General features: G+C 40.3%; 1 protein-coding gene across 6 annotated transcripts in view; it reads left to right on the top strand.

Moving 5' to 3' along the window:
* Positions 1–435: 435 nt before the first annotated feature.
* The window catches only part of TCF12 (transcription factor 12), a 159128-nt gene continuing 144036 nt past the window's right edge, over positions 436–15527 (top strand). For 2 of the 6 annotated variants that reach the window (XM_066195943.1, XM_066195941.1), the window contains exons 1-3: positions 556–745; positions 1783–1883; positions 2687–2759. In XM_066195943.1, coding sequence (XP_066052040.1) covers positions 1809–1883; positions 2687–2759 — 148 coding nt within the window. In that variant the 5' untranslated portion in view covers positions 556–745; positions 1783–1808. Of the gene's footprint in view, positions 746–1782; positions 1884–2686; positions 2760–15527 lie in introns of all 6 variants that reach the window. The other 4 variants (XM_066195944.1, XM_066195947.1, XM_066195942.1 and 1 more) reach the window with 4 other exon arrangements.

Genomic DNA, 15527 nt, shown 5'->3' with positions numbered 1-15527 from the left:
ACGGAAGCCGCTGGGCTGGTTCACCTTTAGCATCACCTGTTTCAGAGAGCTGCAGAGTTTATTTGAATATGTGTTCTTGTAGTAACAGCCATATTCTTGTGCTTTGACATGTTACGGTTTTAATGGTATGTATTTAAGAGGAAGCTGCTAATGAATGCTTAAAAAATTATGTAATTTAAATGCCATTTTATTTTGAGCAGTAGGACTATGTATTGATCTATTAAAAGTATTCAGGAGAATTTTAGGGTATGTGAATTCAGGGTGAGCACGATAATGTGTTTTCGGGCACGTGCGTTGCCGGCAGTGCTGCATGTCGAGGTTTGCTGTCGGTTTGGCTGAGTTGGGGAGCGGTGGGGAGGGGTCTGTTCCCGTGGGGTGCGTCTTTCCCCGAGCGGCCCGAGGGGACCCGCTTCTCCCCATCTGCTGGGGCGTCCCGGCGCCGCATCCGGGGGCGAGGCGGGTGCCGGGGCGGTTCCCGGGGGTGCCCGTGGATCCCCGCCCGCCCCGGCCGGGAGCGGCGCGGCGCGACAAGGGTTAAGGCGGCGGCGCTCGGCGCGGAGGGATACGGAGCCGGAGCCGTGAACGTGGTGCTGAGGCTCTGTAAGCAAAAAAATGTCCGCCTGAGGGAACCCACAAGTTCCTTCCAGCGGGGGGGGAGCGCTCGGCTCGTCGCCTCCCACCCAGCCCGCGGCCCGCGCGCCGCCGCCGGCCCGGCCCTGGTCACCGGAGCGTACAGGGGCAGCGGGTAAGTGCGGGCGGCCGCGAGAAGTTGGGAGAGAGCGGCGGGGGGAGGGAAGCGGCGGCCGGGCGCTCGCAGGGGCAGAGGCGGCGGCGAGGGGCCGGGGCCGCGAACCCGCGGGCGGGAGTGGGGCCGTCCGGGGTGGCGGCAGGGAGACCGCGGGGGACACGGAGGCTCCGCTGGGGAACTCGAGGGGCGGCAGCCGGGGCCGGCCGCGCGGCTGGCGGAGCGGGCGTGCGGCGTGCGGGGGTCTCCGGGCCGCGGACCGGGGCGGGAGCGAGTCCCCGCGGGCGGCGCTCGGCGGCTGCCCGCGCTCATAAAGGACCGGGCGGCTCCGAAACTTGCCGGGGCGCGGGGCCGCGGCGGCTCCCCCGCGGCGCCCGCCGGCACAAGGGAAGGCGCGGGCCCCTCCCGTCCCCGCCGCCGCACGCGCATTCCAGCCCCCCCCTCCCGCCCGCTGGCGGCGCGCGCGCCCGGTCCCGCGTGTGCGCGTGCGGCGCGCGGGGGCGGCTCCCGGCCCGCCGCGGTCCCGAGCGCGGAGCGGCGGCCGCGGCCCCCGGTGGGTGGGTCGGGAGAGAGGGGGAGGGGGAGCCGGCACCGGCGGTGGGCGATAATGCCGGGGCAGAGATGGCTCTGCTGAGGCTTGTCCGGCCCCGCTCGTCAGCCCCATTGTTGCGGGGACAGTGAGTCACTTAATCTCTCGCTAATTCTCCGGACCTCGCCGGGCCGCGGCTGTTTATTTGCTTTCGCTTGCCTGGGGGGGGACTTAATTCCTGGCTGCGGCCCTTCTGCGGCGTGACCGTGCCTTGCTCGAGGTTGGGGGAGAAGTGGAATGAGGGAGAAGAGGGAGCCTGAGGAAACTTGAAGAGAGTTGGTTAGTTGGGGGAAGCTGCTGCTGCCGATTCCCCGAGCCCGGCCGGCCGAGCGAGGCTCCCCCGGGAGTCTCCACCCCGCCCCGGGGGTGCAGGTACCAGAGGCCCGTCTCCGCGGGGGCCGGCTTCGCGCTGGGAAGTGCTGCCTGTGCTTCTCTCTCTGTGCCCTAGAAAGGTGATCGGAGGAGCGGAGGAAGATGAATTCCCAGCAGCAGAGGATGGCCGCTATAGGGACTGACAAGGAATTGAGCGACTTGCTGGACTTCAGTGCGGTAGGATATTCTCCGAGGTCTTCTCATGACTTCTCCGTGGTCATGCGAACTGAGGAGCAGGGGCAGCAGCGTGCAGGGCTTGGCTGGGTCTGCCTCAGCCAAGTTGGACACCTGAACTTTGATGTAATGTCTAGACTTCCAGATTTAATACTGTAATACCAGCTGGGTCAATTGGTTTAACTGGTTAAAATCAGGCTGACCCAGTGATGGCATAATCTAATAATTAACGTTGGTTAAGCTGGCGTGTGGTGCTGGTACCTTGGCTCTTGGGTGTTTTGGGTTTTTTGTTTGTTTGATTGTTTTTTCTTATTTAAACTAAAGAAAAATTATTACCCACAAGTAAAAGAAGTTATTCATTGATGGTCTTGGCTAAGAAAATTGTATATATTTCCTGTGTAATACAGTTAACATACCAAAAAGGTTCTTGATTTATAAATACAGTAGAAAACTACTGCCTCTCAAATGCTGACTTTATACTTGCATATCAGTAAGAAATATAATTTGAATAAAAAATATAAGTCATGTAACTAATTGAAATTGCCACAGTAGTATTAGGTGTCCTTTTAATTTTAAGTTGTTTGTGTCCATGTAGAAATGAGGTTTTGGTCCTATTAATAAATTGCAAGGAGTGCTTCGGCTTATTGGTTTTGTGTGTCTAAACACGCATCTTGCATTCTGTTTGTTTTCAGGCAGAAAATAGAAAAAAATTGTTTCCTATTAACCTTTTTTCTGTTTACCTTAATAATTCAGCACAGACTTTCAAAGCCAACTACAGCATGTCTTTCTTTTTTCTTGTTTTGCAGATGTTTTCCCCGCCTGTAAATAGTGGAAAAACCAGACCAACCACGCTAGGAAGCAGCCAGTTCAGTGGATCAGGTAGGATGCATCTGAGATACATAATGCTCATCTCACTGGGTCTTGATGTTTCAGCATAGTCTTCGTGTTCTGAGAGTATTTAATCTTTCACTTGTGCGTATTCTCGTAAGATATTCAGATCAGTTAGAGATGTGCTGTTTTGATCTTTATAGTGCATTTTGCTGACTTTAATCATGCTGCTCCTCTCTATGTCCTAGGCTATTACAGTTCAGTGAAGTGTTGACCATCTTTAGCCATACTGCCATGGAAGTTGTATATTTGTTATATTAAGGATGAATGGCTGTGTTTTTTTTCTTTGAGAAAATCTGTTCAATTGAAGAATTTCCTAGCCCCTCCTGTATGAAGGGAGAAAACTTCTGTAAAATGCCGAAGAGTTAAATACTCCTGACTCAAGGACATGTTATTTTTAAATGCAATACTTAAGGAAAATGTGACTTTAATACAATTTTCTAGAATGTGTAGCTCTCAAAGATTTGACAACTAGAATTTTCTTGTTTTGAAACTTTATCCATGCATCTGGAAAAGAAGTAACTGTATTTACGTATCACATGTGTTTTGTGGCTTCAGTGTATTATCACAGAGTCCACCTAACAGCTGAGTCAGAGACCTTTAAGCTAAGACTGTAATAGGAAATAAGTGCAATTTAAAAACAGATGCTTTGTGTCTTTTCCTAAATTGAATGTTTATTATTCATTACAAAAGAGAAACCAAAGAAAGTTTTTGATAAAACATTTTGTGTATTCTTGTTTGAATACAGGGAAATGATATTTTTGCTCTTATGGGTGCAATAAAGTCATGTTTGTGTTTTGTTAGTGAAGGTAAATGTTTGGAATGCCAGTAGAGAAGTGCTGGCTTGAGGTTCTGCAGTAACATCCCCTGTTAGCCTCTTAGGCTGTCAGGGCTGTTACTTTGAGAGTCCAAATGACACTGCATTTTGGTGACACTCAAGGATTTTTGTTTTTAAAAGCATCCTAAAACTTCTCCATTGAGTAATTTTTCAAACTTTCCAGAGACTGTCTCTCATTTAATTTAATGAAATTACATAGCAAATGTAATTGTTACATACTTGAAGAAGTCTGATAGGTTTTCTCCTAAAATAAAGGACTGGCTTGCTCTTCTTCTTTGAAAGTACATCAAATTTAAATTATTGGCAATAGTAAGACAGCAAATCTGTCTTACAATGTAGATAATATTAAAAGTTTTTAAAATACAAATATTAAAGAGAGTTGTTGCCTTGAAGCTTGTTTTAAAAGACATTCAGGCACCTAAAACTTAATTGTGGAGAGCACAACCTGAGTATCTCATCTCACTTTGTCCTTGCTTTTCCGGAATGAGTTGAATGATTTTCTGTTGAATAATAGAGCTTTCATTTTTACTTTAGGTCTTAGAGCACTGCTAGATAATGTGACATGTCCTATTTGTAGGTAATGCTTCTCTTTCTTCTCTTGGATGTCCTAGGAAAAGAGAGAATGCCAAAATAGTTTTTTCTTTAAGAGAAACAGTGTGAGTGACCCCTTGAATTTCTTCACCAGTATGGTGTATCCTCCTATAAATACCAATCCTCAATACAACACTGCAACTGTCAAACAAGCTGCAACCTCAGCTGAGTTCCCCTTGGAATGATAGTAGTACATATTTGTGGATTTTCATTAAAAACATTTCTAATTTGGGTAATGTTATGATCTAAGCCTTGACCTAGGGGGATTACTCTGCAGGAGTGAGAAGTGACAAAGTTCTTTATTAGTTGTGTTCTGAGACAGCGTTAAGTATTGTAGAAAAAACTATGTCAAGATCAGTGATGAAATACAGGCATTTAATTTCTAAGTACTTTGGTTTAATTGTGGTCTTGCAATAATTTCGAGTGTTTTGTAACTTCTAGGACGAGCAATACTTAAAAACTTTTTTTTTTTTAACTGACTAGAGATCACTTTTTAAAGTGAAAACATGGAAAGGAGGTATTTATTCCTTTGAGCTACCTAGGACTGAAAATCACACTATGCACAGATTCCTAAAAAGTACTTCTTCGTTTCTTTGGATGCTGCTGCCTCTTTCAGAGACTTTCAGTGGTTTCAATGGCAGTTGGAGAAGTGAAGCTTGCTTTAACATCTTCCCCATTAAGCTCAGTTTTATTTTTGTGATATTTTTACAAGCATACTAAAGGAAAGTGCTTTCTTTTTCTTAATTGGAGTAAGACCGTGTTCACTGGTTTTTATTTTGGAGTCCCCTCTTTCTCATTTAAACTTAAACATCTGCAAACACCTCCCCTCCCCCTCCAACCTGTCAGTGATTTGAGATTCAGCCTAATGGCCCCCATTAAGTAGGTGAAGATCAATCGTGTGTCTACATGGCTTTTCAGACTGTATATTTCTGGGAAATCTGATTTAGAAGGAAGGAATGTTCCTGATGCTTCTTCCTCACCACCCCCAGGTCCCTAGTTTAAAAGGACAAATGAGTTGCTGTTAAAGAATGGTTAAATTTTGTTTGTTTTTCAGGTGTGGCTTTGTGAAGTGTTGGAAATACTGGGGTGTATGTTATTAATTCTGATATAACAAGCTTGATTTGCTAGATTTCTGCAAGATTTCTGTTGACTATATTTTAAAAATATATGTGTAGTTGGGATGCATGAACAAAACAGCTAATACAATTGATCTATAATTGGTAAGAAATTGCTGTATGGATTAACAGATGAACATTGTGCTTTGATTAAAAGATAGCTGGGGCAGGTTTGCCTTCTTCAGGTCAATCAGTTATGAATGAAAGCTGCAGATAAAACAAGTGAACTAATCTGATGTACCGTGGTATATTATGACAATAAGTCATGTAAGCTGCTGATAAAGTCAAATAACTTGGTCAGGCTGCTGGTGAAAATAAACATATTGGAAAAGTAACCTGATACGTAAGCCAGTGAGTTAAGCCATAAAATATTCCTTGTCGTACCTGTTGTACTTAGTTCTTGTTTAAAACAGAACTTGTCATTCTTTTCTCCTCCAAAACCACCTTCTGAAGATGAAGCCATTTCTGTCTTAGAAACTGTAGCAGAAGGTGGCAAAGGTCAGGGATTTGTTCAGCTGGGCTTTTTAATCAGGCTTTTCTTCAGATTTTATTTAAAATCAAAATTTTCTGTTGCTACTTGGCTAATGGTAGTGTTCGTGATTTACAGTGACATTTTGGCTTGTTTTGCTTTTGTCTAAGCTACAGCACATATGCCAATAAAAACTTGGATGGTTTCTGATTTTGCCCTACACCCTTTATTACTGTGGTTCCATTAACAACCAGTCACAATATGCAGGTGCCTGCCATAGGCAATGATAGTGCAATTTTCCTATGGTTTTTAGTAGATTTGATCTCAATCTTTTTTTCCTGTAACTGATTGTTTTTTAAACTCAGGTTTGATACCCTAAAATAAATAAATTCCTTTGGTTTTTTTGTCTTTTGCAAAGAAGAGTAAATCTAAGGCACTATTCTCCTCACTGGCTTACCGTTTTCAATTTAGTAGCTTCTTCAGTGTACTAATAGCATTATTTATTATTTTTGCATGTGCTTCTATGAGGTATCAGTCAAAGAGATGAAGGTAATGTGGATGTATAGCAGAAAAGAGAGATAAGAGTTTAAAGTAAGAGGTACAGTTTAGGAGCTAAGTTGTCAAAATATGACATCTCTCTTGCCTGTAAGATTCTTCTGAATTTCATGAAAAATAAATATGCAAATTTGGGTGTGACCAGCTTTGGGCACTAATCTTGTGTGTACCCAGACATTTCTCATTCATGCAGGAACTTGTGAATGTATCTGTTTAGATACCTGTTTGTATTGATTTGGTCCCTTTTATACAAATTCGAGAGACTGGCTGCCCTTTCCAGTCTCTCTACTAATGTACTGAGTTTGTAGGGGGGTGCATTGGATTGGGACAGGCCACTAATTAGTGGCTTGATGCAAAGACTGGTTAAGTTGATAGCCTGCCATTAACCTGAGTGTCCCTAAATTAGGGCCATGTGTCTTGAGAATGGACACAATGGCAATTCTTGAGCAGGTCTATTAAGTTACCAAACAGTGTTTCCAATATTAACAGAACCTGACTTTGTCAATTCTGTCAACTCTAATTTCCTTTTCAATTTTCCATCAGCAGTTCCTTTTAAAAGAAAGAAAAAACCCCAAAATAATAATAAAAAAGAAGTTGGGAGAGTTAAGTGGATGAGCAATGATTAAGATAATCTGTCCATTGATCTATGCAATTGCTGAAGAGAAAAAGCACTCTTATTGTGTGTTAAAATGCTGGAAATCTGGAGTGGCCTGCTAAACATTAGGTCATGCAGCAGTGTGGGGTTTTTATTTTTTAAAATTTTTTAGTATCCAGTTTGTCCTCTAGCTTCATTAAAGGTGAACCAGCAGACCTGGTAACCTGGTATTTCATCTTTGGTCTGAGGGGTGCTAAATTCTGTCCTCTTCTGAAGAGCCTTGGGAGAGTTGAAGAAGCCTTGTGCTTGAAAGCAGAAAGGTGTCTGTGGCTTCTTTACCTTTTATTTTTTTGTAGGGGAGACCCATGAGTTACTCTTCAAATGTGCCAAGTGCAAGTGAGAGCAAGATTTCTGGATCCCTCACCTGTTGCATTTAGAAACCTGAAGGGTGAGGCAGAGCCAGTAAATACATGACTGCAGCTTGCCTGTTGGCAGCCCCTATCTCACTGTTGCTGTCTCCTTTCCTCCTTCCATTCCTTGCCCTTGGAAAAATAAATTACCGGGCAATCCATGAAAAGTCTTGGAAAGTGTAACATATATTCCTGTGTCATGCAGCTTCCATACTCCTGTTTAAGAAAAAGGAAAAAGTGTTGGACAAGTAGAGAGAACTGACAACCCAGCTTTAAAGCAGTGTATTGCAAGGTGTTTGTGGTCATATGGATATTGAGAGTTACCAGAACAGCTCAGTATTCTGAATCTAGTCTGGTGAGCAGAGAAATGGCTGCTAGCCCATTGTTCATTGCTGTATGAACCTCATGACACTTGGTCAGAAATTCTTTGCTATTTTCCAAATAGAAGATTTGAGAATTTTTAGTAGTGCTGGCCTATCTTCTGTTTAGAGATATATTTGATACCATTAATAAGGGATACTGACTTTTGCTGTGTTGGCATGTAGAAAGCATTCTTTCAAAAAGCTAATCCTGTACTTCCAGCAAATTTTTCCTTAGAGGAGAGCAGCAGTGTGGTCACTGTGTTACAGGTACAGCATCCAACTTCCAATCCCCATATAAATGTTACTGGCTTGGGAGGCAAGGAAGATCTTTGCAATGTTATTTCTGGATGGCTTCAGAAGATCTGGGATTGCAGGAGTGCCTTGTCGTCTCCTGATGTGGGTCTACCTAGGGTGGGGTACCTTCCACCAGTGGCCTTCCCTCAGGCAGTAACTGTGTTCTGCCAAATTTTTCTAATCTACTGTAAGTGATGAAGAGTATTCAGATGCTTTGGAGAGTGTTCTTAATGGCATGGGGAAGGAAGATGATTTGAAATTGTGTATTTTGCCTGAAAGCAGTGTTAATAGAAATGTAAATGCAAGGACTAAAGGTTTGGATAAAGAGGAGGAAGAGTAGTATGAATGAGATTCTTTTAGGTTTGTGTGTCCTTTAATGTCAGCTGAACTTGTAATCTTTCCCTGTAAACTTTTATGTCTGCAGCTTTTGCTAAGTCTTGGGTTTTTTGGGGTTTATTTGTTTATGGTCTCTTTTTGATCTTTAGCAAAGGAATTACATGTTAAAAGCTTGTCATTCCTACATGCTTGCCAAAGTTCCCCTTCCCCCGACTTCTTTCCAGCTGTCACACAGAGAGGATTTAACCCCTTAGTTGTTTAGCTATCAAGTTGCTATGACAGCTGGTTGTTTCAGGTAATTCTACTTTATCCATAGCTGAGCCTGCAGATACCATTATATGAGTTTCTGTTCATCTACCCTGTACTCTGCTATTAACTTCGTAAACTGTATTTTCCTGAAATTGCCCAAGGTATAATGTAGTTTTTTCATGGTTGAACATTGTGTGTCTTTATGAAGAGAAGGTTGTTTAGGGCAGTAATATAATACCGTAGCTCTTAGTAAGATTAAGGTTTTTGGAGACTGTTTTTAAAGTGGGAAGCTGCACGTAAACGGACATAGTTCGCTAGGCTTCTTGAGCTGACCTCTCTTGGCCATGGAGGTGCAGTTCTTTTTGTTACTCTAATGTGGAAGGATTATGTTTTCAGGCAAATAGCATTCAGCATTTTCAGAACTATATAAAATTTATTGAAGTACCCACAGAGCCGGATGTGATCTATGAGATACAATAAACAAGTCTTCAATCTTAAATTCACTTAAAAATAAATACTGATTTTCATCCTTGAAAATTAATTTTCAATAAATGACGCTATGAAATAAAGTATGTTCTCTAAAAACCTGTTTTTACAGTTCTTGTCTAGTTCAATGTGTTAGCACTTCAGAAATATGTAGCGGATCTTGATTGGTTTTATACGTTCTCCTGTGAGGAGCTCACATGGTTTTTAAGAAAGAAAGAAACAAAAGCAGTATTTTCTTTTGCATGTGAATCATTTGGAGATTGTTATTGAATATACATAACTAGTTTTAAATAGTATATTCACCTTAATCACTTTTGGCTATTAAACATTATAGGAAAAGGAGGGGAAAGTATTACTTCAGTTAAAAATTATAGTTCTAAGGATTAGAATTTTATTTTTAATATCTGAGGGTTTTTTCCTGTATTAAATAGCAAAGGCCACTCCTGCATTTTGTGGGTTTTGTTTGCTTTTTCTTTATTTTTAAATAAATTTGCAAATGTGTAAGTCCTCAGTTCTATTGTATACCTCAACCTGATGATTTGGAGGTACTTTGTGGCACTTCATGGACTTTTTAAATACTACAATGCATTATTTACTAGTGGTTGTAGGGGTAAAGTTGTTTGTTTTTTGGTGGTTTTTTCCTATTATGAGTCTAAGATGAGATAATGATATTTTTTTTAAAGTCTTGAATGAACGCCTTGTTTTTTCATCTGTAAAACAAAACCGTGTTTGTAAACACAACATTCCAAAACATAAAGGACATACTTCTTTGGTGAAGATGTTAACTGAATACCAAGGATGATCAGAAAAAGTAGCTTTTGTTATATTTATAGTATCTCACTGTTTTCAGAGGATAATCAGGCTGGAAAGTACCCAGTCAATCTTCAGGACTTTGTTAGATTCTTGTATACTAGAGATGTGATTGCTTATTTTTTTCCAGTAAAGGGATGAAATTGTTTAAAATGCATAAACTTCATGTTCTTACCAGTGTAATACAGAAAAATCTTACTTGACCACACCGGAATAATTGTTGCTGGTGTGTTAAAGTAGTATTTGGAATGGGGGGTGGTGAAAAAGACTTGACAAAAGTGTTTACTTTGTATCACTGGCAGTAGGGTAATGCTCTGTGAATGGTAGTAAAAACTTAGCATAAAACTAAGTGAAGTTTATCTTGGACAGACAAGTTGTACACTTTCACGTTAGGGCTATGGAATTACATTTAAAAGATGGTTAAGAAATGTACATTTTTGTTATGATAGCAATTTATTGCTAAGTGAGAAATGGGTAGATTTTTCTTTTTTGTGTAGAGCTGATAATTCTGTAATTTTTTTTTTCTGAAGTAAATTTTGTTTATTCCAGTGAACCTGATTTCTTGCTCCTGATCTTGTACAGAGGTTGCCTATATTGGTTTTGTAAGCATGTGAGGTATTTGTTACACTTCTCAAGTTTGCTTTTTTTTTTTGGTAGCAGATTTTGTTGGGTTTTTTCTGTGCCAGTCGTAGTTACAGAGACGGTGGTGTCTCCATGTCTTGATCAGGTTGTTAGTTGTGTGGACTTCTAGTGAAAAGTTGAGCCACTTGCTTTCTGCTTTGCTTTTCATGAACAAAACTGTAGGAGGCATTTTGTGTTTAGCTTGTCTCTGGAGGAGATCTTTGCTGTTGCTGAAGCAGTGGTAACATTAGGCTGGGCTGGAGTTTTATGTTGAAGTGTGCTCTGAGCCATGTTTTGTGAAAATTGCGTTTTAGATGGTGTATTCTTTTCCTCCTTTATAAATATAAAGATGAGTAGGCTGAACGAATTGTTAGAAAAACACACCTAGTTAATAAAAATCCAAATTTGGCTATTTCTAGTTGTGTACATTTTGCAGGTAAAATGCAAATAAATATCAGACCATAAATGTGCATGTTCTGTGTGTTAAATTAAATTGAGTTTGAAATGTATTTTATCCTCAATTCAGTATAAACAAAAAATCCAGAGGTCTTTTTAGTCTTCTGTAGGAGAATGGAATTCACTGTGAATATTTTTATTTTTTGTTTACTTGAATGCAAGATACTATTGTCTTGGTGTTATCCCAAGAGCTATTGTGGCTATTCTATGAAATGATTAAATCAGACAGCTTTGCTTGTAGGACAAACATTTTTCATATTGTGGTGTTTCGACCATTTCCAATGTGACACCTTTCCTGTTCCAGTTCTTTATGCAGCAACTTCATGAGTCATAATCCTTGCAAAAGAACACAGCTTAAAATAATCACTGATTGTTTCTTTGCAATTCTGTTCACTGCCCATTGCAAATAAATAAGAGCAGAAATGACAATATCATTTAATCCTTTACTGTTTGCTTTTGACGTGCAAAGCATTCTCTTGTAATAGAGAAGTAATCCATAAGGAGGGTAGCTGCTCTTTCATCTTCCTGAATGCTAAATGAAGCCAAGGCTTTTATGAAGAGATGGTGATTTAATGAAGATGACTGAGTTTTGGAGTAATGAAAAGCTTTTGTGTATTTCTAAAAATGATGTCTGGTGCTTACTACTGTAGAGCTCAAATGGCTGCATTTTGTAGTATGTCTTTGTAAGATTAGTGCTCGTGATGCTTAGATGCAAGGGGATTGAGGAGTGGTAATGCAAAAATTTTTCCCTTAGCTGGATTTTATAAAACAAATGTGCATTTCTGCCAATTTGTGTATAAATGCATGTAATGTCTGGCATGTGTTCTCTGCTCCGTGTAATACTTTTATTTTGGTAACCTTGAAAATGTCTCTGATATCATATTCCCTTGCCAGAGGACAGTAATAAGCACACAAAAAATAATGGAATATAAACTTTGTCAATTCTACTTATGACAGGAACAACTGAATTAGATACTTGTGAGTGTTTGTAAAATGTCGAATTTAAAAGCTCCTCAACTAAAAAACTCCCCCCAAACAAAATCAAAACAACAACACGAAAAAATACAAACCAAAAAACCCAATGCAAAGCCTAAAAAATCTCCCAAAAATGCAAACCCCAATAAAACACAAACTAACCCCGCCCATATTTCTTCCTTTTTCAGCTATTAATTTTATTAGTTTATTTGCAATATATTTTTTAACAATCTGCAATATTACCACATGCAAAGCAAGTAGATAATGCCTGATACTTCAAAAGGAAGCAGGGAGAGGCTTTAAAGACTGCAAGACCTTATTTTCTCCAGCACATACACCCAACAGTCTTACCAGGCTTTCAGGGTGTAAGTGCTGTACAGTACAACCAGAAGGAATCTTAAAAGGCGCTAAACTATTTTAAGCATTGTCAAAAACAGAGAATGCAGCCATGTTCTAGTCTTCATTATGTACAGGGAAGATTGATCTGATCATCTGGGGTGAGTGAACGTAGGGAAGCAGCAACAGGCAGGATTTTGTCTGTTGTTTTGTCCACTATTACATTAGTTTTTGAAAACTAATGTAATAAAAGAGCAGAAATGGGTAAATAACTTAAATTTCCTTCTGGTGGTCATTAATGACTTGAATTACTGGCTGGTGCCTATGTAGTAGAATACAAATTCTGACAAGTGTAAGAGTGATGTATGTGGGATGCGTAAAACTCGGCATGTTTGGTGATTAAATCTCAAGATGTCAAGGGTGTTCTTGTGAATACATTTCTGGGTAGAAGGTGAAGCACTGTAAGAGATTGTTTGGGTGGTTTTTTTGTAGAGTGTTGTAGTAAAACCAGAGTTTGTAGCCACCTGTGTCTGTTATACTCATTAAACTGACTTTATTTCAAGGTACTTGTTGAGTACTGAATAGTAGTCTCAATAATTTGCTTCTTTGTTATGTGCTAACCCTTCCCTTTTCCTTTATCCTCATCTTGTTAGGGGAAATTGGGATCAGAAAAGGGGTAAATGCTGAATATAGGAGATGTGTGTAATGGAATTTATATTCCATGTTAATGACAATATACTTTTTGGCCTTTGAATAGTCTAAACTTGTTTAATGAGGTGAATGGTATTTTTTCTCCCAGACACTGCAGTTTATAAGCAGGGAACCTCAGTGCCCTGTGAACTATCATAAACCCCCCCCCCCCCCCCCCCCCCCCCCGCTTTGTACCTTGCATTTCTGCAAGTGCTAACTGGCATGTGTGTGACAGTGCCACTTGTGCTGCAGTGAGCACTCCGGCAGAGTTTGGCCATCTCTCATGAGTGTGTCACAGGTTGTCTCTGAATTGGATCCTGGAGAACATGCTGTTGCCATAGCAATGAAAGTCCTTCTGAAGGCAGGATTCCTGGCAGAGCTCTTGCATCTCCTGAAGTGCTTGGTGCATTGATCTGAAAGTACCATGTCAGTATTAGCACATAGCTGGAGTAAAAAGAGCGGGAAGCAGAGATTTCCTTGAAATACGTTATTTGCTTCTTTGGTTGGTTGAACCCAATGTTCATAAAGCTACAGCTTTTTAAAATCTTTTCTGTGAACTTTCTGTGTATTTAGCTTGAATGCACTTAGAGATTGAATGGTTCTAACAGCTAACCAGTGTTTATTGCAAAAGTAGCACTGACTTTCCTGCAGTACTCATCCCTTTTTTTACCTGGAAGAAATATTTTTTGAGGATTTCCTCCATAATTTTGGTTAGTGCAAAAAGGTTGGAAAAGTGCACTGCTTTGTTCATTGTCCTTTTCTCATTCATGTTTTTGTTTTTTATAAGTAAAATGATTGTCTTGCTACCATGTTATTTATAAATGTGCCACTAATGGGGGAAAAGCACTTACAGAGATGTTAAGTTCTGTATGTATTTGGAAAATGTACTTTGCATAGGATTCCTTTTCCAGTGAATTTGGCTATATCTTTGTATATAAATACTTCTTCTTCAGACTGTGATTACCAAATATTAATTGTTTTCAAATTAAGAAAAGGCTATGAATTTCTTGTGTCACATCAGATATTATAGTTTTCAGGGTTTTTTTTATATGTGAGGTTTTTCATCAAGATGAAATGTGGGAAATCAGAGACCATTTTTAGGGCACAGACACTCTAGGCAGCTGTATTATTCATTTCTACATGTGCGGTCAGGATGAAGTTGATTAATTTTTTGCTTATTTAAGATGATCAAAAAAATTTGAATCTCAAGATTTTTTTTAAAAAGTGGGGTTTTTTTAAAGTTTGGAGACAATGTGATTAACACTGTACAGCCTACTCTATTATGTGGATGGGGACTTCCATGTGTAAGTATTCCTCTTTTACTGAAGGAGCCTCTAGATGAGGTGAGTTCTGAAGTTATCCGTGTAGCTTGCTCCATCTTTTACATCTGTTTATGTAACGTAGTCTTTAGCTCTATCACATCTCTGAAATAGATAAAAGTGAGAACTAAGCAAACAATTCTTCTTTCTCCTTCCAAGTGAAATTAAGAATGAAATAATGAATACTTAATTTGTACTTGAAAAGAACTTCCTGCCTGCTGCAGCAGGAATGCATGTGCATGTGGTGTACTAGAGATCCTTAGCTTGGGTGTTGTTTTTCAGTCCCTGCCTGCCCTTGCCCCTCTCTCAGAGCAGGAAAGCAGCATAGCTCCAGGTTGGCTTGGCCTTGGGAAGCGTTGCTGAGCTGCTGCTCTAAGCAGTTCAGACAGGACTTGTTACTTACAGTTTCTATATGTGCTGGCCTAACCTGCATAGACAAGTTGTGGTGTGAGTGGCCTTGGCATGGGGACCAGCCCTTGTACCAAGGAGAGGTCAACACTGATCACAAGGAGAATGTGAGCCAAGGGAATCAGGCTCTGCAAGGTGTCTGCTTGTTGTTATTTTCCCCTTTTAAGCAAATTTACTGCTGCCTCAGCGGACGTGTGTCCCAAAGCTCTGCAGCTCTCCTTGGGAACGAAGGCAGCATTAATAACCCAAGTCTCCTCTGTTGTGCCAGTTGGTCTCAAGTCACGTTTGGGAATAAAAGGTCTTTCACAGCTCCAACAAATGTTCTATTTGTGTGTCCTTTTAGCCTTTGAGTCAGTACCGATTGAGTAGGCACTGTTTTTGGGATTGTGGCAGTAGGGTCACTGACATACATTGAGATAAGCTCTTTGTGTTCTGGATATGTAAGTGTGTGTAAATACTGGCCTGATTTTTGTCAGGCTTAACAAAGATAGCATTTTAAATGAGTTTAGTATGAGAAGGTAGGTATTTATCTCTTTTAATTCTAATTCTGAAATAGTTTTATAGTTGTATGACTAATCCTTAAATAAAAGGCACAGATCATTTAATTAATATAATAAGCTTTCATATTGAAATATTAAATGCTTTTCAATATTCTGTGGTTTTATATTCTATGCTATTATTCTATTGGATCGGTTAAATTATAGGAATGTGGAATACTGAATAATGAAAAAATACACGAATCTTGAAATGTAATTTTTTTTGTCTAAATGACTCTTAATTCATATCTAAAAATACACTAGGAATAGCAAAGTCACAGGAAATATTATTACTCACTTTCTACTTG

The sequence above is a fragment of the Chamaea fasciata genome, unplaced genomic scaffold, assembly GCF_029207755.1.
Source record: "Chamaea fasciata isolate MVZ Bird 193981 ecotype frontalis unplaced genomic scaffold, bChaFas1.0.hap1 SCAF_14, whole genome shotgun sequence".
Lineage (NCBI taxonomy): Eukaryota > Metazoa > Chordata > Aves > Passeriformes > Sylviidae > Chamaea > Chamaea fasciata.
This window is presented reverse-complemented; position numbering and strand designations above follow the sequence as displayed.